We start from the raw sequence: 26,442 nt of genomic DNA on the forward strand, positions 1-26,442 counted from the left end.
TTAGGACTAGTTATTGATGCTAGGTAATGGCATATCATAGTTAGATAAGATAGATATGTCAAAATACTTGTTCTCTCCCTTGGTAATTAATATATAATACATAACTATAATAGTTATATAGGTCTCTGTTAAAACAGATCTATTGTTTTATCTAATAGGTTTCATGAATAATCACGTGTCACAATGACTGACCTATGCAGGCAGTATAACACTTCAAACCTAAAAGGTCAAATACGTTAAATGGACTTATCTCATTACAGTTGTATGTTCCGGTTGAGTGATTATGTTAATTTTGTGTTAGAGATTTTCCTGGTTTGCCGTGCGTCGTGTGAGAACAGTGGATAAGGCTTTAGGAGTAACACCGAGTGCTTAAGGTAAGTTGTTTATCTAACTTAAATTTTGATTATCATCAATATAATTTTCATCATATTGCGAAGATCTATCTTTCAATTTAAGCGGATTTCTTGTTTTTAAAGTTTTAAGTGGTGTAAAATATATCAAGGTATTAATATGTCTATAGGGGAATAGCAGTATTAACGGTCTGTTTTTTACGCATAAGGAGACTTATTATTCAACAATAAAATGTTAAATGCTACTACAGTAAAACAATTGATTACGTGTCATTTAAAATACCAAAAATATATCTCAAATATATATAAATCTTGATTTTTATTTCGCCATCTGTTGAATTTCGGCTTTCGTCATCGTCTTTGAGTCTACGTTGAATAATCATAGATATATCATTTCCCTATGAATAACGTAATTTATTTTTTTTATAAATTTCTGCTCCGTTTATGTATTATATTAACCGATAAAAAATATAAATGACTGTTATTACAGTCGAAAATGAAATTAATAATGTTCTCTAACAGAATAAATAGAGGAATTTAAAAACTATATATATAAATCACTCACTCAATCAGATAATTAAGGTACATGTACAAAGGTAAAATTACATTTTCTAAGGGGAAGCTAGTTTTCTGTGTTTGTGAATTTTATTTTCAGCAGACAAGGCTATACGTCGGCCGTCAATAAAACACAGAGCAGTTAAATATTATATAATGAATATATAATCAGCAGTCAGCTATACCACTTTATAATAATACATGTTCAGATGATGCCTCATGACAAATACTTGTAATTAATTTCTAGTTAAAAGCCGCGGTAGAACGGCGTGACAATTGATTTATGAGTTATGATAATGACTATCAGTTGACACAAGACATGATGTATATTTAATGACAAATATTTTCCTATAAGAACACTCGCTGTCTACGAACTTCTCGTCTCCTTCTCAAAGTGCAAATATTAATATGGTTAAGGTGATATGTATTCCACACTCACATACACAGTATACGCCTTCTTTACGAAAGAGTTACACGCTCGAAGGAAACCGGTAGTATACCTGTTATATGTGATAATCTATGTATGGTTAGAACAAGCAGATATACCAACATACAAACGAAATTGGAAAATAATGTATAACCTGCATGGAAACTTTTAAAAACGTACAATGAGAATAAGACCGGATGTTCCCGAATGGTAAGCGTCTTCATCGACGACAACTGGCATACCAATATAGGTCACGACGACACCCGGCATACCAATCTAGGTCACGACGACAACCGGCATACCTATATAGGTCACGACGACACCCGGCATACCAATCTATGTCACAACGACACTCGCCATACCAATCTATGTCACGACGACACCCGGCATACCAATCTATGTCACAACGACACTCGCCATACCAATCTATGTCACGACGACACCCGGCATACCAATCTATGTCACGACGACACCCGCCATACCAATCTATGTCACGACGACACCCGCCATACAAATCTAGGTCACGACGACACCCGCCATACCAATCTATGTCACGACGACACCCGCCATACAAATCTAGGTCACGACGACACCCGCCATGCCAATCTAGGTCACGACGACACCCACCATACCAATCTAGGTCACGACGACACCCGCCATACAAATCTGGGTCAAATCGACGACACTCTACATACAAATCTAGGTCAAATCGACGAAATCCACCATGCATATCTAGGTCAAATCTTGATTACAATGTTCGTCATATTCTCCAAATAGAGATCTAGGGTGGTGACGACGGTACCGTGTTAAGGTGAACAGGCCCTTGCATATCGAATCAACTGGGACATGTATAAACTCCATAATTAGGGGAAGCAGGAATGCAAATGTCTAGAAATGGAAAATTAACAATTTGGGATTTGAAATCACCGGGATGCTTAGCATATCAAGAGTATCATTTATCAAATTATATTACATAATCAAAAAGTAATAAGGGAGACTCAAACTCTAGACAACTTTGTATTTTACGATTGACGTCAGTGTGACTATTTCTGTCGGATCAACTGCTGAACTTAATGCATGCTCTATGTCCCTTACCTATTCTTCGGGCTACAGCTTTTCAATCGTTTTGTGGATTTCTACAACACTTTGTACACTTATCAGCAGGTAACCTCGTTGTGGATTTTTTATTGACAGGGTTTCGTTTATTTTATTCTCTTTGCTACAAAGGAAACAATTATTCAGAAAAACTAAATTGAATGTTTCAAAATTTTCCGAAATTCACCCCGGTAACCGTTCAACTGATCTCTAAAAACCTTTGTTTTACATATCAGATTATTGCCAGTTAATGTATTTTGATATTGGCGAGATTTCATTTTTGATGTCTTTGTACATGTACCATAGAAGCAAATATATAAATATATATCCCCCCCCCTCCCCTCCCCCCCTCCCCCCCCCAAAAGAAAAACAACCAACAAACAACAAAAACAAAACAATACAAAAACGAAAAGATAGCATTTTAATACTAGCGAAATTTCGTTTTTGATATTTGCTTGTTACTATGGGAACGATCATAATTAAAATGCTTACTATTTAAAGGACTTTATGGACTGATCAACTAGTGCCAATGTGATGCCTTTTGACGAGATTTCCTGCTTGATATTTCCCCAGTGACCATGTTAACTGTTCAATTTAACTATTAGTAATGCCCAGTTTCGAGTATGTAACACGTTCTGTCCATAAGACTATCCGATGATGTTAATTCTGGTCAACAGCTGGGGGCGATGCTAATGCCACACTTTGCGGATCCTTGTTTCATTCAAGCTTTTACTTGTTCATTTCAAAATTCCACGTGTCGAGTTTTGGACAAAGAGGCCTAAAATACATAAACCAAATAACACTCGCATATGCATTTTGCTGAACAGGTGATACCATCGTCCCTAGAATACCTTACCCCTAGCATCCTCTGTAGGAATTATGATGTATCGACATCCTATACAAATACTTAAAGGTAGATTTCAACTGTAACTTAACATATTATTTCACTGGTTTAATAGATTCAGATACGTGTCTTTCAAAATCCCTGCTCATAATGTTTATTTAGTTTAAACTTAATTTTATGTCAAATAAAGAGACAAAGAGATTGGACACAACTTATGAAACGCCCCCTCATAATAACATCCGGATAGCATCATAATGCTAATGAGGCAGCGTAATTTATTTTACATGTACGATGTATTTAACAGAATATTAGTGCTCTATTTTGACTTGCTGTAACACACGGATATATCATTCAGGATTTAATTGAAAACACCAGTGATATTATTCTCCATAACGCCTAATGACAACGGTAATGATCAAATGTCACCGAATGATATGTAAATATAGCCAGGGGTTATTGTAAGTATCGAGTAATATATGTGAGGGGCGCCAGGGGTTATTGTAAGTATCGGTTAATATATGTGAGGGGCGCCAGGGGTTATTGTAAGTATCGAGTAATATATGTGAGGGGCGCCAGGGGTTATTGTAAGTATCGGTTAATATATGTGAGGGGCGCCAGGGGTTATTGTAAGTATCGAGTAATATATGTGAGGGGCGCCAGGGGTTATTGTAAGTATCGGTTAATATATGTGAGGGGCGCCAGGGGTTATTGTAAGTATCGAGTAATATATGTGAGGGGCGCCAGGGGGTATTGTAGGTATCGAGTAATATATGTGAGAGGCGCCAGGGGTTATTGTAAGTATCGGTTAATATATGTGAGGGGCGCCAGGGGGTATTGTAAGTATCGAGTAATATATGTGAGGGGCGCCAGGGGTTATTGTAAGTATCGTGTAATATATGTGAGGGGCGCCAGGGGTAATTGTAAGTATCGAGTAATATATGTGAGGGGCGCCAGGGGGTATTGTAAGTATCGGTTAATATATGTGAGGGGCGCCAGGGGGTATTGTAAGTATCGAGTAATATATGTGAGGGGCGCCAGGGGTTATTGTAAGTATCGTGTAATATATGTGAGGGGCGCCAGGGGTAATTGTAAGTATCGAGTAATATATGTGAGGGGCGCCAGGGGTTATTGTAAGTATCGGTTAATATATGTGAGGGGCGCCAGGGGGTATTGTAAGTATCGTGTAATATATGTGAGGGGCGCCAGGGGTAATTGTAAGTATCGAGTAATATATGTGAGGGGCGCCAGGGGTTATTGTAAGTATCGGTTAATATATGTGAGGGGCGCCAGGGGGTATTGTAGGTATCGAGTAATATATGTGAGGGGCGCCAGGGGTTATTGTAAGTATCGCGTTAAATAATGACAGAAACAACAAGTTTACTAGTAATAAACTGCTGTTTTAACAACTCATCGTAAAATCATTTGTGACCTTCATACAGGGTGTTTCATAATATCTGATACATTCTAAATTTATTTTCACTTTTCTCAGTCACTACTCATCACATTGAAAAGCTTTACACACCATATAATAGGTAATTGTTCAACGTTTTGTTTTAACAAAAAGTTCTGGAAAATATGACGTCATCTATGATGTCATATATGACGTCATATGTGACTCATAAAACAGACATTCCCAAAGATGAAGATGTTTGACAAATACTGACAGAAGCAGTAAAACTGTTTTATCAGCTAAATTCACATATAAAAGGGGTCAGATTTATGCGTAAAAAATATCCAGAGATGCCAAGGATGTCAATAATGTAGATTAAGTGCATTGTAAAGAGGTTTGAGCACAGTGCATCAGTTGTTGATGATGCTGTAGGAAGACATGCAGAAAAGGAAAGGCCTAAATGTGCTTGTTATATGGAAAATATTGAAAGTGTGAGAACAGTAATTGAGGAAACTTCCCAAAAGTCTGTGCGACAAGTTTTAAAGGACACAGACAGTGACAGTATCAGTATTTCCTGTGTCTACAGGATGCCTAGATTTGATTTGCATTTGACGCCATATCGCATTTATGCAGCACCTGAAAGACACTGATATTCTTTCACGTTTGGTATTTACGAGATGGATTATAGAGCAGCCGCAGACATTTCCGATTTTACCGTTTGGTTTTCAGATGAGGCTCATTTCAACCTACAAATCGAGTTGAACAAACAGAATTTCAGATTCCGGGGGTCTGCTAAAACCACAGTTCTTTACAGAGAAAAGTGATACAGTAACTGTTTGGGCGGCTCTTAGTTCAACTTGAATAATAATACGCCCATTTTTCTATGAGGACACAACTGGAAACACCATGACAGTAAATTCTTATTGCTACCTCAAGCTTCTTAGGAGAACATTTTTACCAGCCCTACAAAAAAAATCTCATAACATTAGATCAGCGTGGTTTTAACATGATGGCGCAACACCGCATACAGCAGGAACTGTTCTTGAATGGTTGGATTCAATTTTTGGAAGGAAGATTAAATCGCTGAGAACCCATAAAGAGTGGCCACCTCATTCACCTGACCTCAACCCCTTTAGACATTTTTTTCTGTGAGGTTATCTTAAGGCTAGAGTGTACAATCCACCACCTGAGAACACTGTAGACCTCAACCAGGTTATCCGAAGAGAAATAAGTGCAATTTCTACTAAAGCATGAGCATTAGTAATTATGAATTTTAGACGTAGAATTGATCTTGTCGTTGCCCAAAATGGACGTCATTTGGAGCACTTGATATAAAAAGCTACCTTTTATTAGCCAACAATTAAATGTTTAATACCCTATTAAGTATGGTCAGATAGATATGAGAATGAAATTTAGAAAATGTGCTTTCATGTGGTATATATGTTATTTTCCTGGAATTAAACGGGGTTATTGCTATTTAGAAAATATCAGATATTTTGAAACACTATGTACAGTATACAAATATTGAGTTCTATGATGTATAGCTCTTACTCTTCCGGAGCATCTGATCTTATTCACATTAGTCTTCTTTCTTGAGTCTCTATGTAACTCTATAACATTGTTTATATTTTTTTATTATCTTTTTCTCGATTTTGAATTGGATGAATTATTGCTTGATTATTATGTCAGTATTCTTTGCTGTTTTCGTTCAGAGATGTTTCCCGTCCCTAGGATATAACAAAGTAGTTATACAGGAAATATACCATCAGTTTTGTTAATCTTTAGGAGTTTAAGAAGACATTCAATTTCTTATACGGAGCCTTATAATTAAAAGTACCAGCATCTCCGTTTTATAAAAATAGGTTAAATTGCAAAAAGCATCTAAGAAAACATGCCTGTTATATCGACATTTTCCCCAGTTAGTTTGATTTGAACTAATATTACAAAACAGGGGCCTCAGATAGACCGATGCTTTTGTCTTAAGTTACCCCTTTTCAGCCCCCAGTGACATATGTTGACTAAGTATTAAACGTTGTTCAAGACAGATGTAATTTTACAGGCAAGGATAAAGGTGTATATTACTGTTCGTGTTTTTACATCCAGAAAAAAATATGACAAGATGATTTAATATGATAGTTAAGTACCTGTAATTGGTTCCTCCCCAATCTGGAAGTCGTAAATCGTTAATGAACATGGAAATAATTAATGTTTCAAATTAAATTATTACTTTTAATTTTGTATCAGGTAATGTCTGTGACCTACGTTAAATCATGTGCTGAAATTGTATAGTGTATATAAATAAGTCAACTAATTACTGAAAGTAAAATAAGGTTTATGGCATTAGGAATGAAACTCCAAATTTCTAGACACATTTTGCTTCATATTTTAAACATTTCCTATCTTTGAAAGTCACATTTGGAATCCTTACCTAGATATATCCTAGATTTACACGGAGACCCTTGAGAATAAGACTGGATGTTCCAGCAGAGATGACGTCTTCTGCTTCATCTACGACACCCAACATACAAGTCAAACTTTCAACATGAGAACTAGAGTTGTTAAAACAGACCCACCAGGCATACCAACGACCATTAAAAATACTCTCTAGTGAGGTAATGATTTCTGCCATAAAACGTTCTCGTGATCTTCATCAACCTGCGTGTGTCGAAACCTGGTGTGGTTAATTATTCCGTTTTTAATCGACATCTTTCAAGGCAATTGTGATAACGGGAAAGAGACTCTGAATACCGAAACAACTTGGAAATAGAATCACCCTAGGTATCGGAAGCAGGGATGTTACTATCCAGAAATGGAAAATTAACAATTTGGGAAATTGAAAACCTTACGCTTATTATACAGTTAAGTTGTCCCTGCAGGTTATCTTATACGTAAAGATTGATGCAGGAAACAATCGGAATATCCACCAAAAATCTGAATTTTATGTCGGCACACTGATACATCGAATGCAAGAATTCCCTGTTCATTTCCTTTCATCTCCCAAATAATCAATACATATCTACCTTTCAGAAGGGAAAAATAAATCAAGCTTGAGTTGAAGGAAAATCATGTTATAAGGTAAAACATAGTAATTCAGACTGACATGATCTTATTTATACGAAACTTTATTTAAAAATGGACTCTTGATTTTGTCCATTTGATCGTCTGATGAATTGAGTTAGTCTCCAGACAATGAACTGGCAAGCAAAGAACCTAGATTAGGTTATAGAACATAGATTAGGTTATAGAACATAGATAGGGTCATAGAACATAGATTGGGTTATAGAACATAGATTATGTAATAGAACATAGATTATGTCATAGAACATAGATTGGGTTATAGAACATAGATTGGGTCATAGAACGTGATAAAATAAATATGTCTTAATGCAACACAAAAAGACAGTATGACATTAGACACACATGCAATCCTCCCAAACCCAAGCAGACTTTGGTTTTGTAATATTATGGAATCCTACTTAAATAGAAATTGAAATACATAACTATGAGATGACCATGGTAATAACAGGTTATAATATTTTATATACCTTATAAACAGTAAAAAAAATACAGTATTAAAAGCAGTTATAAGTGTTTCTAATATGTCGCCGTACAATATTCATTACCTGCAAATTGTGTTTATATAATTAAGACAGGTGATGCGTGCATGCATGATTAAATATTTAATGCACAAATTTCAACTACGACAGTAGCGCTGAGACAAGCGCTGAGACAAGCTCGGCGTGTAATACGTCTTTCCTACCAGCGCGTGTCATTTATCGCGAAAGAACATACATATGTATTTTTTTCTAAAATGAAAATATGATTAAGATTGTTTACCGTCGTCCCTGGTGTAACTGTCCGCCTTGAGAAATCAGTGTCACTCTAGTCGTACGGCGATACATGTTTCACTTATTATACTGAAAAAAATGGATGTTGGTTTTCTGATTGGCGCCTGTAAAAATATACCGGTATAGGTATATTTTACGCTAAAAGGGGTGATATGCCGCGAAGAAACAAAGCATTTATATAACGTAAATGATCCTATCTGATGTCGAATCCTTATCTCAGATCTGTCCTCGGGAAATCAGTTAGGGAAGCATTCCAGAATTCCCGTAATGCTTTCCTATGGAACATTGAAAGCTCTTTTACAATTGTAGTCTTCAGGCCGTGGGTAACATCCTTATAAAACACCAGACAACCCATCTGTCCAAACCTTTATGGGTAGATCATGAGAATTGTACCTGCTATCTCCATTGCGTGATCCGTAGGAGGGGACTAAATTTGGGATCTTATCTTTTTTTCTTCTTTTTAAACAATTTATTTTCTTTTTCTTAATGTCGCTCTACACCATTTTGAATTTTACGTGGGACGACTGTTGTCAGTATAATGTAACCGGTCAGGGTGTCATGCTGGGTATGCTTCAACAGGATAGCACTTTTATTTTCGGCACTAATTAACACTATCACAGGAAAAGGAAGATGGATTTGACAATATTAAAACGCAAAATCGCTAAACAGCTGTCTAGAAATAAGGAATATAAAGCTAATTTCTCTAGTGGATAGCCATATATTTGAGTCTCAATAACCTTATAACTTTTGATATTGAACAATAGTTAAGTGATTCGCTTAAATTGCTCAAGTATTCTAGATGTGTTGAATTCGCAGTTATGGTAAGTCTTCCTTTTATCTTCATACTTAGTGGTTCAGTCTACTCTTAATTTGGTTCCTTCTCTATATAATATAATAGTTATTTTACCGTATTCTGACCTGTACAGGTTGCAGCCATGGCGATACCAGGTGTATTGCCTCTATTCGTCCTCTCGGTACTCCTCAGCCGGACCGTTCTCCTCAATGCTGTTCCATTTACAACCGATAAGGCCGCTACAGCTGATGTGGCCGCTACAACCGCTACGGCCGATGTGGCCGCTACAACTGTTGACATCAAACCCACCATTACTTACAACTACACTAATGACGTCAAAGATGCTTTTAGAATTGCATTGGCACAATTGCACAATAATATTGGAAAAACTGCAAACAAAGGTAAGTTCCGAGATTATCAGATAGATTTATAACATGACATAAACAAACCAATGATAAATCGCCTGTATGTTACGTATAGATTTATCTTTCATACCTTCCACATGTCACAAAGGCTAAATGTGTTTTGAAACCGTAATGATGGTCAAGTTATTCAATGAATACACAAAAGGCATATTTTGTATAATATTGTCATGGTAATAAAATGGCTACAAACACAGATTAACATGGAAAAGAATGAAAATTGAGCAAAACTGATATTTTAATTTCAAAAGAGGCGTTACCCGATAAGATGAGCTACAATGTGCAAGCAACACTCAAGTCCTAATAATTCCGAATGTGTATCCTCCTTTAAAATCCATATACTAGACAGTGGAATGTTTCCCCTACAGGATAGCAAAGCAGATAGATAATGAGATTTATTTGGATAATCTAAATTTCGATTAAACGCGGCGGAAATATAAATAATGATAAATAAAAGATATATTAAATTTCAGACATGACAGCCACTATGAGACCCGATTTCCATACGCTGTGTCCTGTCCCGAGAAGGGAATCCGAGACTCAAGCAGATTTCAAGGTGGCGGCACTTGGCCTTGACGCCATTCAACAATTAAGTAAAAGGTACTGGCGGTATATTTACTGTAGAATGTTTAGGTGATAGCCATTCAACAATTAAGTAAGAGGTTCTGGCGGTATATTTACTGTAGAATGTTTAGGTGATAGCAATTCAACAATTAAGTAAGAGGTACTCGCGGTATATCTACTGTAGAATGTTTAGGTGATAGCAATTCCACAATTAAGTAAAAGGCACTGGCGGTATATTTACTGTAGAATGTTTAGGTGATAGCCATTCAACAATTAAGTAAGAGGTACTGGTGGTATATTTACTGTAGAATGTTTAGGTGATAGCCATTCAACAATTAAGTAAAATGTACTGGCGGTATATTTACTGTAGAATGTTTAGGTGATAGCCATTCAACAATTAAGTAAAATGTACTGGCGGTATATTTACTGTAGAATGTTTAGGTGATAGCCATTCAACAATTAAGTAAAAGGTACTGGCGGTATATTTACTGTAGAATGTTTAGTTGATAGCCATTCAACAATTAAGTAAGAGGTACTCGCGGTATATTTACTGTAGAATGTTTAGGTGATAGCCATTCAACAATTAAGTAAGAGGTACTCGCGGTATATTTACTGTAGAATGTTTAGGTGATAGCCATTCAACAATTAAGTAAGAGGTACTCGCGGTATATTTACTGTAGAATGTTTAGGTGATAGCCATTCAACAATTAAGTAAGAGGTACTCGCGGTATATTTACTGTAGAATGTTTAGGTGATAGCCATTCAACAATTAAGTAAAATGTACTGGCGGTATATTTACTGTAGAATGTTTAGGTGATAGCCATTCAACAATTAAGTAAAAGGTACTCGCGGTATATTTACTGTAGAATGTTTAGGTGATAGCCATTCAACAATTAAGTAAGAGGTACTCGCGGTATATTTACTGTAGAATGTTTAGGTGATAGCCATTCAACAATTAAGTAAAAGGTACTCGCGGTATATTTACTGTAGAATGTTTAGGTGATAGCCATTCAACAATTAGTAAAAGGTACTCGCGGTATATTTACTGTAGAATGTTTAGGTGATAGCCATTCAACAATTAAGTAAGAGGTACTCGCGGTATATTTACTGTAGAATGTTTAGGTGATAGCCATTCAACAATTAAGTAAGAGGTACTCGCGGTATATTTACTGTAGAATGTTTAGGTGATAGCCATTCAACAATTAAGTAAAAGGTACTCGCGGTATATTTACTGTAGAATGTTTAGGTGATAGCCATTCAACAATTAAGTAAAAGGTACTGGTGGTATATTTACTGTAGAATGTTTAGGTGATAGCCATTCAACAATTAAGTAAGAGGTACTGGTGGTATATTTACTGTAGAATGTTTAGGTGATAGCCATTCAACAATTAAGTAAAATGTACTGGCGGTATATTTACTGTAGAATGTTTAGGTGATAGCCATTCAACAATTAAGTAAAATGTACTGGCGGTATATTTACTGTAGAATGTTTAGGTGATAGCCATTCAACCATTAAGTAAAAGGTACTGGCGGTATATTTACTGTAGAATGTTTAGGTGATAGCCATTCAACAATTAAGTAAAATGTACTGGCGGTATATTTACTGTAGAATGTTTAGGTGATAGCCATTCAACAATTAAGTAAAATGTACTGGCGGTATATTTACTGTAGAATGTTTAGGTGATAGCCATTCAACAATTAAGTAAGAGGTACTCGCGGTATATTTACTGTAGAATGTTTAGGTGATAGCCATTCAACAATTAAGTAAGAGGTACTCGCGGTATATTTACTGTAGAATGTTTAGGTGATAGCCATTCAACAATTAAGTAAAAGGTACTGGCGGTATATTTACTGTAGAATGTTTAGGTGATAGCCATTCAACAATTAAGTAAAAGGTTCTGGCGGTATATTTACTGTAGAATGTTTAGGTGATAGCCATTCAACAATTAAGTAAAAGGTTCTGGCGGTATATTTACTGTAGAATGTTAAGGTGATAGCCATTCAACCATTAAGTAAAAGGTACTGGCGGTATATTTACTGTAGAATGTTTAGGTGATAGCCATTCAACAATTAAGTAAGAGGTACTGGCGGTATATTTACTGTAGAATGTTCAGGTGATAGCCATTCAACAATTAAGTAAAAGGTACTCGCGGTATATTTACTGTAGAATGTTTAGGTGATAGCCATTCAAAGATTAAGTAAAAGGTACTGGCGGTATATTTACTGTAGAATGTTTAGGTGATAGCCATTCAACAATTAAGTAAAAGGTACTCGCGGTATATTTACTGTAGAATGTTTAGGTGATAGCCATTCAACAATTAAGTAAGAGGTACTCGCGGTATATTTACTGTAGAATGTTTAGGTGATAGCCATTCAACAATTAAGTAAGAGGTACTCGCGGTATATTTACTGTAGAATGTTTAGGTGATAGCCATTCAACAATTAAGTAAAAGGTACTCGCGGTATATTTACTGTAGAATGTTTAGGTGATAGCCATTCAAAGATTAAGTAAGAGGTACTGGCGGTATATTTACTGTAGAATGTTTAGGTGATAGCCATTCAACAATTAAGTAAGAGGTACTGGCGGTATATTTACTGTAGAATGTTTAGGTGATAGCCATTCAACAATTAAGTAAAAGGTACTCGCGGTATATTTACTGTAGAATGTTTAGGTGATAGCCATTCAAAGATTAAGTAAAAGGTACTCGCGGTATATTTACTGTAGAATGTTTAGGTGATAGCCATTCAACAATTAAGTAAGAGGTACTCGCGGTATATTTACTGTAGAATGTTTAGGTGATAGCCATTCAACAATTAAGTAAGAGGTACTCGCGGTATATTTACTGTAGAATGTTTAGGTGATAGCCATTCAACAATTAAGTAAGAGGTACTCGCGGTATATTTACTGTAGAATGTTTAGGTGATAGCCATTCAACAATTAAGTAAAAGGTACTGGCAGTATATTTACTGTAGAATGTTTAGGTGATAGCCATTCAACAATTAAGTAAGAGGTACTGGCGGTATATTTACTGTAGAATGTTTAGGTGATAGCCATTCAACAATTAAGTAAAAGGTACTCGCGGTATATTTACTGTAGAATGTTTAGGTGATAGCCATTCAACAATTAAGTAAAAGGTACTGGCAGTATATTTACTGTAGAATGTTTAGGTGATAGCCATTCAACCATAAAGTAAAAGGTACTGGCAGTATATTTACTGTAGAATGTTTAGGTGATAGCCATTCAACAATTAAGTAAGAGGTACTCGCGGTATATTTATTGTAGAATGTTTAGGTGATAGCCATTCAACAATTAAGTAAAAGGTACTCGCGGTATATTTACTGTAGAATGTTTAGGTGATAGCCATTCAACAATTAAGTAAGAGGTACTGGCGGTATATTTACTGTAGAATGTTTAGGTGATAGCCATTCAACAATTAAGTAAGAGGTACTCGCGGTATATTTATTGTAGAATGTTTAGGTGATAGCCATTCAACAATTAAGTAAAAGGTACTCGCGGTATATTTACTGTAGAATGTTTAGGTGATAGCCATTCAACAATTAAGTAAGAGGTACTCGCGGTATATTTACTGTAGAATGTTTAGGTGATAGCCATTCAACAATTAAGTAAGAGGTACTGGCGGTATATTTACTGTAGAATGTTTAGGTGATAGCCATTCAACAATTAAGTAAAAGGTACTCGCGGTATATTTACTGTAGAATGTTTAGGTGATAGCCATTCAACAATTAAGTAAAAGGTACTGGTGGTATATTTACTGTAGAATGTTTAGGTGATAGCCATTCAACAATTAAGTAAGAGGTACTGGTGGTATATTTACTGTAGAATGTTTAGGTGATAGCCATTCAACAATTAAGTAAAATGTACTGGCGGTATATTTACTGTAGAATGTTTAGGTGATAGCCATTCAACAATTAAGTAAAATGTACTGGCGGTATATTTACTGTAGAATGTTTAGGTGATAGCCATTCAACCATTAAGTAAAAGGTACTGGCGGTATATTTACTGTAGAATGTTTAGGTGATAGCCATTCAACAATTAAGTAAAATGTACTGGCGGTATATTTACTGTAGAATGTTTAGGTGATAGCCATTCAACAATTAAGTAAAATGTACTGGCGGTATATTTACTGTAGAATGTTTAGGTGATAGCCATTCAACAATTAAGTAAGAGGTACTCGCGGTATATTTACTGTAGAATGTTTAGGTGATAGCCATTCAACAATTAAGTAAGAGGTACTCGCGGTATATTTACTGTAGAATGTTTAGGTGATAGCCATTCAACAATTAAGTAAAAGGTACTGGCGGTATATTTACTGTAGAATGTTTAGGTGATAGCCATTCAACAATTAAGTAAAAGGTTCTGGCGGTATATTTACTGTAGAATGTTTAGGTGATAGCCATTCAACAATTAAGTAAAAGGTTCTGGCGGTATATTTACTGTAGAATGTTAAGGTGATAGCCATTCAACCATTAAGTAAAAGGTACTGGCGGTATATTTACTGTAGAATGTTTAGGTGATAGCCATTCAACAATTAAGTAAAAGGTACTGGCGGTATATTTACTGTAGAATGTTTAGGTGATAGCCATTCAACAATTAAGTAAAAGGTACTCGCGGTATATTTACTGTAGAATGTTTAGGTGATAGCCATTCAAAGATTAAGTAAAAGGTACTGGCGGTATATTTACTGTAGAATGTTTAGGTGATAGCCATTCAACAATTAAGTAAAAGGTACTCGCGGTATATTTACTGTAGAATGTTTAGGTGATAGCCATTCAACAATTAAGTAAGAGGTACTCGCGGTATATTTACTGTAGAATGTTTAGGTGATAGCCATTCAACAATTAAGTAAGAGGTACTCGCGGTATATTTACTGTAGAATGTTTAGGTGATAGCCATTCAACAATTAAGTAAAAGGTACTGGTGGTATATTTACTGTAGAATGTTTAGGTGATAGCCATTCAACAATTAAGTAAAAGGTACTGGTGGTATATTTACTGTAGAATGTTTAGGTGATAGCCATTCAACAATTAAGTAAAATGTACTGGCGGTATATTTACTGTAGAATGTTTAGGTGATAGCCATTCAACAATTAAGTAAAAGGTACTGGCGGTATATTTACTGTAGAATGTTTAGGTGATAGCCATTCAACAATTAAGTAAGAGGTACTGGCGGTATATTTACTGTAGAATGTTTAGGTGATAGCCATTCAACAATTAAGTAAGAGGTACTCGCGGTATATTTACTGTAGAATGTTTAGGTGATAGCCATTCAACAATTAAGTAAAAGGTACTGGCGGTATATTTACTGTAGAATGTTTAGGTGATAGCCATTCAACAATTAAGTAAAAGGTACTGGCGGTATATTTACTGTAGAATGTTTAGGTGATAGCCATTCAACAATTAAGTAAAAGGTTCTGGCGGTATATTTACTGTAGAATGTTTAGGTGATAGCCATTCAACAATTAAGTAAAAGGTTCTGGCGGTATATTTACTGTAGAATGTTAAGGTGATAGCCATTCAACCATTAAGTAAAAGGTACTCGCGGTATATTTACTGTAGAATGTTAAGGTGATAGCCATTCAACCATTAAGTAAAAGGTACTCGCGGTATATTTACTGTAGAATGTTTAGGTGATAGCCATTCAACAATTAAGTAAAAGGTACTGGTGGTATATTTACTGTAGAATGTTTAGGTGATAGCCATTCAACAATTAAGTAAAAGGTACTCGCGGTATATTTACTGTAGAATGTTTAGGTGATAGCCATTCAACAATTAAGTAAAAGGTACTGGCGGTATATTTAGTGTAGAATGTTTAGGTGATAGCCATTCAACAATTAAGTAAAAGGTACTCGCGGTATATTTACTGTAGAATGTTTAGGTGATAGCCATTCAACAATTAAGTAAGAGGTACTCGCGGTATATTTACTGTAGAATGTTTAGGTGATAGCCATTCAACAATTAAGTAAGAGGTACTCGCGGTATATTTACTGTAGAATGTTTAGGTGATAGCCATTCAACAATTAAGTAAAAGGTACTCGCGGTATATTTACTGTAGAATGTTTAGGTGATAGCCATTCAACAATTAAGTAAGAGGTACTGGCGGTATATTTACTGTAGAATGTTTAGGTGATAGCCATTCAACAATTAAGTAAGAGGTACTGGCGGTATATTTACTGTAGAATGTTTAGGTGATAGCCATTCAACAATTAAGTAAGAGGTACTCGCGGTATATTTACTGTAGAATGTTTAGGTGATAGCCATTCAACAATTAAGTAAGAGGTACTGGCGGTATATTTACTGTAGAATGTTTAGGTGATAGCCATTCAACAATTAAGTAAGAGGTACTGGCGGTATATTTACTGTAGAATGTTTAGGTGATAGCCATTCAACAATTAAGTAAGAGGTACTCGCGGTATATTTACTGTAGAATGTTTAGGTGATAGCCATTCAACAATTAAGTAAAAGGTACTCGCGGTATATTTAGTGTAGAATGTTTAGGTGATAGCCATTCAACAACTAAGTAAGAGGTACTCGCGGTATATTTACTGTAGAATGTTTAGGTGATAGCCATTCAACAATTAAGTAAGAGGTAGTGGCGGTATATTTACTGTAGAATGTTTAGGTGATAGCCATTCAACAATTAAGTAAGAGGTACTGGCGGTATATTTACTGTAGAATGTTTAGGTGATAGCCATTCAACAATTAAGTAAAAGGTACTGGCGGTATATTTACTGTAGAATGTTAAGGTGATAGCTATTCAACAATTAAGTAAAATGTACTGGCGGTATATTTACTGTAGAATGTTTAGGTGATAGCCATTCAACAATTAAGTAAAAGGTACTCGCGGTATATTTAATGTAGAATGTTTAGGTGATAGCCATTCAACAATTAAGTAAGAGGTACTGGCGGTATATTTACTGTAGAATGTTTAGGTGATAGCCATTCAACAATTAAGTAAAAGGTACTGGCGGTATATTTAATGTAGAATGTTTAGGTGATAGCCATTCAACAATTAAGTAAAAGGTACTCGGGGTATATTTACTGTAGAATGTTTAGGTGATAGCCATTCAACAATTAAGTAAGAGGTACTGGCGGTATATTTACTGTAGAATGTTTAGGTGATAGCCATTCAACAATTAAGTAAGAGGTACTGGCGGTATATTTACTGTAGAATGTTTAGGTGATAGCCATTCAACAATTAAGTAAGAGGTACTGGCGGTATATTTACTGTAGAATGTTTAGGTGATAGCCATTCAACAATTAAGTAAGAGGTACTGGCGGTATATTTACTGTAGAATGTTTAGGTGATAGCCATTCAACAATTAAGTAAAAGGTACTCGCGGTATATTTACTGTAGAATGTTTAGGTGATAGCCATTCAACAATTAAGTAAAAGGTACTGGCGGTATATTTACTGTAGAATGTTTAGGTGATAGCCATTCAACAATTAAGTAAGAGGTACTGGCGGTATATTTACTGTAGAATGTTTAGGTGATAGCCATTCAACAATTAAGTAAGAGGTACTCGCGGTATATTTACTGTAGAATGTTTAGATGATAGCCATTCAACAATTAAGTAAGAGGTACTCGCGGTATATTTACTGTAGAATGTTTAGGTGATAGCCATTCAACAATTAAGTAAAAGGTACTGGCGGTATATTTACTGTAGAATGTTTAGGTGATAGCCATTCAACAATTAAGTAAGAGGTACTGGCGGTATATTTACTGTAGAATGTTTAGGTGATAGCCATTCAACAATTAAGTAAAAGGTACTGGCGGTATATTTACTGTAGAATGTTTAGGTAATAGCCATTCAACAATTAAGTAAAATGTACTCGCGGTATATTTACTGTAGAATGTTTAGGTGATAGCCATTCAACAATTAAGTAAAAGGTACTCGCGGTATATTTACTGTAGAATGTTTAGGTGATAGCAATTCAACAATTAAGTAAGAGGTACTGGCGGTATATTTACTGTAGAATGTTTAGGTGATAGCCATTCAACAATTAAGTAAAAGGTACTGGCGGTATATTTACTGTAGAATGTTTAGGTGATAGCCATTCAACAATTAAGTAAGAGGTACTCGCGGTATATCTACTGTAGAATGTTTAGGTGATAGCCATTCAACAATTAAGTAAAAGGTACTGGCGGTAAATTTACTGTAGAATGTTTAGGTGATAGCCATTCAACAATTAAGTAAGAGGTACTGGCGGTATATTTACTGTAGAATGTTTAGGTGATAGCCATTCAACAATTAAGTAAGAGGTACTCGCGGTATATTTACTGTAGAATGTTTAGGTGATAGCCATTCAAAGATTAAGTAAGAGGTACTGGCGGTATATTTACTGTAGAATGTTTAGGTGATAGCCATTCAACAATTAAGTAAGAGGTACTGGCGGTATATTTACTGTAGAATGTTTAGGTGATAGCCATTCAACAATTAAGTAAAAGGTACTCGCGGTATATTTACTGTAGAATGTTTAGGTGATAGCCATTCAAAGATTAAGTAAAAGGTACTCGCGGTATATTTACTGTAGAATGTTTAGGTGATAGCCATTCAACAATTAAGTAAGAGGTACTCGCGGTATATTTACTGTAGAATGTTTAGGTGATAGCCATTCAACAATTAAGTAAGAGGTACTCGCGGTATATTTACTGTAGAATGTTTAGGTGATAGCCATTCAACAATTAAGTAAGAGGTACTCGCGGTATATTTACTGTAGAATGTTTAGGTGATAGCCATTCAACAATTAAGTAAAAGGTACTGGCAGTATATTTACTGTAGAATGTTTAGGTGATAGCCATTCAACAATTAAGTAAGAGGTACTGGCGGTATATTTACTGTAGAATGTTTAGGTGATAGCCATTCAACAATTAAGTAAAAGGTACTCGCGGTATATTTACTGTAGAATGTTTAGGTGATAGCCATTCAACAATTAAGTAAAAGGTACTGGCAGTATATTTACTGTAGAATGTTTAGGTGATAGCCATTCAACCATAAAGTAAAAGGTACTGGCAGTATATTTACTGTAGAATGTTTAGGTGATAGCCATTCAACAATTAAGTAAAAGGTACTCGCGGTATATTTATTGTAGAATGTTTAGGTGATAGCCATTCAACAATTAAGTAAAAGGTACTCGCGGTATATTTACTGTAGAATGTTTAGGTGATAGCCATTCAACAATTAAGTAAGAGGTACTGGCGGTATATTTACTGTAGAATGTTTAGGTGATAGCCATTCAACAATTAAGTAAGAGGTACTCGCGGTATATTTATTGTAGAATGTTTAGGTGATAGCCATTCAACAATTAAGTAAAAGGTACTCGCGGTATATTTACTGTAGAATGTTTAGGTGATAGCCATTCAACAATTAAGTAAGAGGTACTCGCGGTATATTTACTGTAGAATGTTTAGGTGATAGCCATTCAACAATTAAGTAAGAGGTACTGGCGGTATATTTACTGTAGAATGTTTAGGTGATAGCCATTCAACAATTAAGTAAGAGGTACTCGCGGTATATTTATTGTAGAATGTTTAGGTGATAGCCATTCAACAATTAAGTAAAAGGTACTCGCGGTATATTTACTGTAGAATGTTTAGGTGATAGCCATTCAACAATTAAGTAAGAGGTACTGGCGGTATATTTACTGTAGAATGTTTAGGTGATAGCCATTCAACAATTAAGTAAGAGGTACTCGCGGTATATTTATTGTAGAATGTTTAGGTGATAGCCATTCAACAATTAAGTAAAAGGTACTCGCGGTATATTTACTGTAGAATGTTTAGGTGATAGCCATTCAACAATTAAGTAAGAGGTACTCGCGGTATATTTACTGTAGAATGTTTAGGTGATAGCCATTCAACAATTAAGTAAGAGGTACTCGCGGTATATTTACTGTAGAATGTTTAGGTTATAGCCATTCAACAATTAAGTAAGAGGTACTGGCGGTATATTTACTGTAGAATGTTTAGGTGATAGCCATTCAACAATTAAGTAAAATGTACTGGCGGTATATTTACTGTAGAATGTTTAGGTGATACGGTGTGGGTTTTTGTAAGACTGGCAACTTCTTCCTATAGCGACCTGACACTGAGATAATTCTAATCTGCACAACAGTACAAACCGATATCTGATAAAACTCATAATAATAGAAAGTTTGGCGAATTTCTATTGAAAACTTCACGTCCAAACTACAGAGTTTACATAAAAAATCAAACAAGGAGCATGTGTTACATGGTTTAAGCAATTGCGTTGAGTGAACTGCGGCCTACTCTGTATGCGTTAAAACAGTGGAGGAATACAATCCAAACTTACTTCAGCAACTAGATCTGTTTATGTTATTATTATGTTTTTTTTGTGTGTAGAATGTATGAGAGTGAGATTGATGTTTATGTTTACTATGGGTTTTGTAAATCTTACGTTCTTTGTCTATAAAATTGTGTATCATTTAATTCAACTTCTCTTGTTCTTTTGAGAATCAACAATATGCACATCCCGTCAAACCATACAGAATTCATTGTCTTCGTAATAGGTCATATAGTGCATTGCATATGAGTGACACCTTATTGTTTATAATTTAAACAGCATTTTCGAATGTCCACATAGATGTTTTGCCGTTTAGAATTTTCGCAAATCCAATTTTTATGAATTCAATTTACAACATTCTTTCGATTTAGTGTTGGGATTTCGGCTGAGGATATTCTCAAATCAGAACAGTGGCGAGATTCGCTGGGAGTGGAGTTCCGAAAGTATTGTGATGAGAAAGCGTCTCACTTTCACTGTGATCCCAGGTCCCCTTACAGGACGATTGATGGCTCATGCAACAACATAGGACATCCGGCTTGGGGTATGACGGGAATGCCCCAAAAGAGATTCCTTTCTCCAGCGTACGATGACGGTAGGGCCGTAAATGCAACCTAGCGGTTTTTGTCTCTCGTAGGAAATAAACTAAAATTACACAGAATATCCCAACACTGTGCCTCCAACACAGGAGAGTTCCAATTTGATTGCTGTCTATTACACCACACTTTTTTACATTAACATACAACTCTCATTTTGCTAAGGAACTCTATGACACATCCTAAATGAACATGCACTGTTTCAGTGTCGAGTGTGACCCCATGAACCTCAATAACAGCTGCGCATGCCTTGAGTGAGATAGCATATCCTGTTTTGTTGGATAGCGTTCCACTCATCATTACACGTAAGCACTAGAAATTAGATCACAAACAAACACATATGTTTTTCTGAGATATTACTGGTGATAATTTGACATGTTCAAACTCAATAATAGAAAGTAAACTAGAAACGACTTTGATTTATTTAGCAGTGAAAGTAGTGAGAATACCAGTATACTACATAAATATATGACCTTAATCAATAATACGTAAATTGACATTTCATTTGGGCTTCATAAAACTCCATTTGTACATCAATCGAGATGCATGAATGTGTTAAAGGTATGTAAAACATGTCCAACAGTGTCTACATCAGACTTTCACCTCAGACAATCGAATTAGAACACCATTTATTATTGTTGATACATTTATTATTTACTGTGAATATATAATTAATGGCGGCCAAACCCTCCAGGAACATGCATATGATTTACATTATGACTCATTCACTCATAGCAAAGAACAAAAACTCATTTAAAGTGTAACCATTATTTTCATTGTTCTCTCTCTATATATGTACATATACTTAATGGAAATATGCATTGAATTGCATTTGATGAAGTGCATAATTTCGAGATAACGACATAATTTAAAGTTAAAGTTTCTTTATATAAATTTATATATTCATTATAATCAATTACTTTCCTACTGTAGTGAAATGATGATAAACTATTTCCGTAATTTGCTAGTGTTATTAATTTGTACATTATTTTCGTTTTTGTAGGTTTCAATTCCCCTAGGTCACGTGCCGAGGATGGCACGCCCCTCCCTAGCCCCCGGGACATCAGTAACATTCTCCATCAGTCCACTGGGAATCAGACGTACGAGTCCAAACTGACCGTGATGCTGATGACCTGGGGTCAGTTTATCAACCATGATATTGTTGGTACTCCACTCATCAAAGGTGAGTCGATTGTATACTACACTGGGTCCCACCTGTCGTGGTTTACCTTATTGTATACTACACTGGGTCCCACCTGTCGTGGTTTACCTTATTGTATACTACACTGGGTCCCACCTGTCGTGGTTTACCTTATATTTATTGTATACTACACTGGGTCCCACCTGTCGTGGTTTACCTTATTGTATACTACACGGGGTCCCACCTGTCGTGGTTTACCTTATTGTATACTACATTGGGTCACACCTGTCGTGGTTTACCTTATTGTATACTACACTGGGTCCCACCTGTCGTGGTTTACCTTATTGTATACTACACTGGGTCCCACCTGTCGTGGTTTACTTTATTGTATACTACACTGGGTCCCACCTGTCGTGGTTTACCTTATTGTATACTACACTGGGTCCCACCTGTCGTGGTTTACCTTATTGTATACTACACGGGGTCCCACCTGTCGTGGTTTACCTTATTGTATACTACACTGGGTCCCACCTTTCGTGGTTTACCTTATTGTATACTACACTGGGTCCCACCTTTCGTGGTTTACCTTATTGTATACTACACTGGGTCCCACCTGTCGTGGTTTACCTTATTGTATACTACACTAGGTCCCTCTTTTCGTGGTTTACCTTATTGTATACTACACTGGGTCCCACCTGTCGTGGTTTACCTTATTGTATACTACACTGGGTCCCTCTTGTCGTGGTTTACCTTATTGTATACTACACTGGGTCCCACCTGTCGTGGTTTACTTTATTGTATACTACACTGGGTCCCACCTGTCGTGGTTTACCTTATTGTATACTACACTGGGTCCCTCTTTTCGTGGTTTACCTTATTGTATACTACACTGGGTCCCACCTGTCGTGGTTTACCTTATTGTATACTACACTGGGTCCCTCTTGTCGTGGTTTACCTTATTGTATACTACACTGGGTCCCACCTGTCGTGGTTTACCTTATTGTATACTACACTGGGTCCCACCTGTCGTGGTTTACCTTATTGTATACTACACTGGGTCCCACCTGTCGTGGTTTACCTTATTGTATACTACACTGGGTCCCACCTGTCGTGGTTTACCGTATTGTATACTACACTAGGTCCCTCTTGTCGTGGTTTACCTTATTGTATACTACACTGGGTCCCACCTGTCGTGGTTTACCTTATTGTATACTACACTGGGTCCCACCTGTCGTGGTTTACTTTATTGTATACTACACTGGGTCCCACCTGTCGTGGTTTACCTTATTGTATAGTACTACACTGGGTCCCTCTTGTCGTGGTTTACGTTATTGTATACTACACTGGGTCCCACCTGTCGTGGTTTACCTTATTGTATACTACACTGGGCCCCACCTCTCGTGGTTTACCTTATTGTATACTACACTGGGTCCCACCTGTCGTGGTTTATCTTATTGTATACTACATTGGGTCCCACTTGTCGTGGTTTACCTTATTGTATAGTACACTGGGTCCCACCTGTCGTGGTTTATCTTATTGTATACTACACTGGGTCCCACCTGTCGTGGTTTACCTTATTGTATACTACACTGGGTCCCACCTGTCGTGGTGTACCTTATTGTATACTACACTGGGTCCCACCTGTCGTGGTTTACCTTATTGTATACTACACTGGGTCCCCCTTGTCGTGGTTTACCTTATTGCATACTACATTGGGTCCCACTTGTCGTGGTTTACCTTATTGTATACTACACTGGGTCCCACCTGTCGTGGTTTACCTTATTGTTTACTACACTGGGTCCCACCTGTCGTGGTTTACCTTATTGTATACTACACTGGGTCCCACCTGTCATGGTTTACCTTATTGTATACTACACTGGGTCCCTCTTGTCGTGGTTTACCTTATTGTATGCTACACTGGGTCCCACCTGTCGTGGTTTACCTTATTGTATAATGTTAGCATGCATATAAAAGATAGTTGGTAACTGGAAATTTGTGTTTTAAAGATTTTTAATATGGAATTAGGATTATGTTCTTGCAATTAACTTAATTGGCACAGTTTTATTCGTAAACTGACACCGAAACAAAATTTGTTAATGAATAAATAAATAAACAGATAAATAAATAAATAAATACATAGATAAATGAATATAAATTTCCACATGAACTGTCAAAGAATATAACATACTTATCTAATTATTGATGTAATTATCAATGTAATTATCAATGTAATTATTAATGTAATTATTAATGGCACTGATATCAATTTTTGTTAATACAAACTATATGTAATATGATTTTCGTTTTTCAGACGATAACGGCAATTCACTCGATTGCTGTGGACGAGACAGTACCAAGTAAGTACAAACGTATAACCATATAGCTTCTCATTTCCACAGGAACGTGATACGCGGATCGCCCGATACCATGTCACATACTCATATCATTACAGTAGTGTAACATGATTTATGGGTGCCGAGTCCCTGTGCTTTCCGAATTAATGACGTCATAAATAAGTGAGAATCAATACGAGGGATCAGCTGATGGAACACTGTACCTCCGTCTCATTGACTTTTGTCTCCAAGTCCATATTGAATAGTTCTGGGAATACCTCCGATAGGACATATCAAGTTACGTTTACCGTTTCCTGTCACAGCAATATAGCTACATAAATATTTTAAAGTTTTTTTCACATGAAGGTACAGTGTTATATGCATCCTTCAGTCTCTTTGTCACAGTAAGCTAGCATGCATACCATTTATGACACTTCCATGTCATGACAATGTTCAGATTAGCATACACCCTTAAATATCCATGTCACAGTTACTTAGCATGCTTACATCTACATGTCACGGCCTTCTTCATTTCAAATTTGGGACTATACTGCAGGCAGGGGTGTAGGAATTGTACCCTTTATTCACCCAGTTGGATGATCGTACAAGGCGACTAATTTTGGGATCTTATACTATCATTCTAAACAATTTTCTTCTTCTGTATGGGTAATTACAAAATTGCAATAGTGTCTTAGAGTGGCTACGTATTATATATTTGATTCATTTAAAAGTGTTGTTTAAAAATATAAACCTCTTTACTATGAATAATTCCTTTCTCTTGTAAAATCACTGTATAAATGTTACACAACGGTTGGTTGTTGTTTTTGGTATTTCACCTCAGTTAGCTATTTTTCCAAAAGTTACAAAAACAGGAGCTTTAGCGAGTATTCGAGAGTGACAGAATTACTATATACAACAACACGTATTTGTGTGACCTGTTTCTACCACAATTAAAAAGCTATTTTGAGGATTAATTGACCGGTTTTGGGTCAACGTGTTTTCTTTTCACAATATCAGTAATGCTGTAAGGATAAGGCCTCAAGTGAAATGCTGCTAATTCATTTGAAAAACTGACAATTTCGGAAATTTGTGAAAATGTTACAATATATTACAAAACGAACAAAAAACAAGCAAGTGTTTATTTTAAAAGCAATAAATTTATAGAAATCTATATAATTCTTTATCAGAAAACATCTGCAAACTACTTGTGCTTTATCATTTCCGGGACCTCGTGAAGCGGCTTTCAAACACTAGCCAATCAGAACTCATTCAACCACGTGGTTAAAAATAGTCCCTGTCGAAGGTCACCGTGTCAACCAGTCAAAAAACGCATTTAGAGTTTATTCCACATGTGGTGTAAACTGGGGGCCTTTCAACAGTTTTAATGATTATTTCATGCCTTGGGAGTTGAATAATACTCAAATAGTGTGGTATTAACTCATGGGTATGATTATACAATCTTTGGATTCTGAGGAAACAGATAGACTAATAATCCTTGACGGTTGATACATACTGTACACAAATGTAGAAAATAATCCCGCTCACCTCTCGGAATTTTAGGAGTGGGGCGACTGGTTTGCCTGTTGTCAGTATAATGTGACCGGGTGAGGGGTCCTGCTGGGTGTCTTCGGCAGCATGTTTCAGTAAGGCAGCAATATAAAGTCGGCATCATGTTCCGCTAATTAACATTGTAGCATACGTTCTTACATGTAATTCTCTAGATAAAGAAATGTATTTAAACATTTATGATACAGTTATTGTATAT

The 26,442-nt window shown here is 36.0% G+C and overlaps 1 protein-coding gene across 1 annotated transcript in view; it reads left to right on the plus strand.

Moving 5' to 3' along the window:
• The first annotated feature begins 260 nt into the window (after nt 1-260).
• The window catches only part of LOC117339442 (chorion peroxidase-like), a 34,742-nt gene continuing 8,560 nt past the window's right edge, over nt 261-26,442 (plus strand). The window contains exons 1-6 of the mRNA XM_033901022.1: nt 261-374; nt 9,436-9,703; nt 10,198-10,324; nt 20,982-21,202; nt 22,207-22,386; nt 24,656-24,701. Of these exons, the coding sequence (XP_033756913.1) occupies nt 9,445-9,703; nt 10,198-10,324; nt 20,982-21,202; nt 22,207-22,386; nt 24,656-24,701 (833 nt within the window). The 5' untranslated portion in view covers nt 261-374; nt 9,436-9,444. The remainder of the gene's footprint in view (nt 375-9,435; nt 9,704-10,197; nt 10,325-20,981; nt 21,203-22,206; nt 22,387-24,655; nt 24,702-26,442) is intronic.

Source organism: Pecten maximus, chromosome 12, assembly GCF_902652985.1.
Source record: "Pecten maximus chromosome 12, xPecMax1.1, whole genome shotgun sequence".
Classification (NCBI taxonomy): Eukaryota; Metazoa; Mollusca; class Bivalvia; order Pectinida; family Pectinidae; genus Pecten; species Pecten maximus.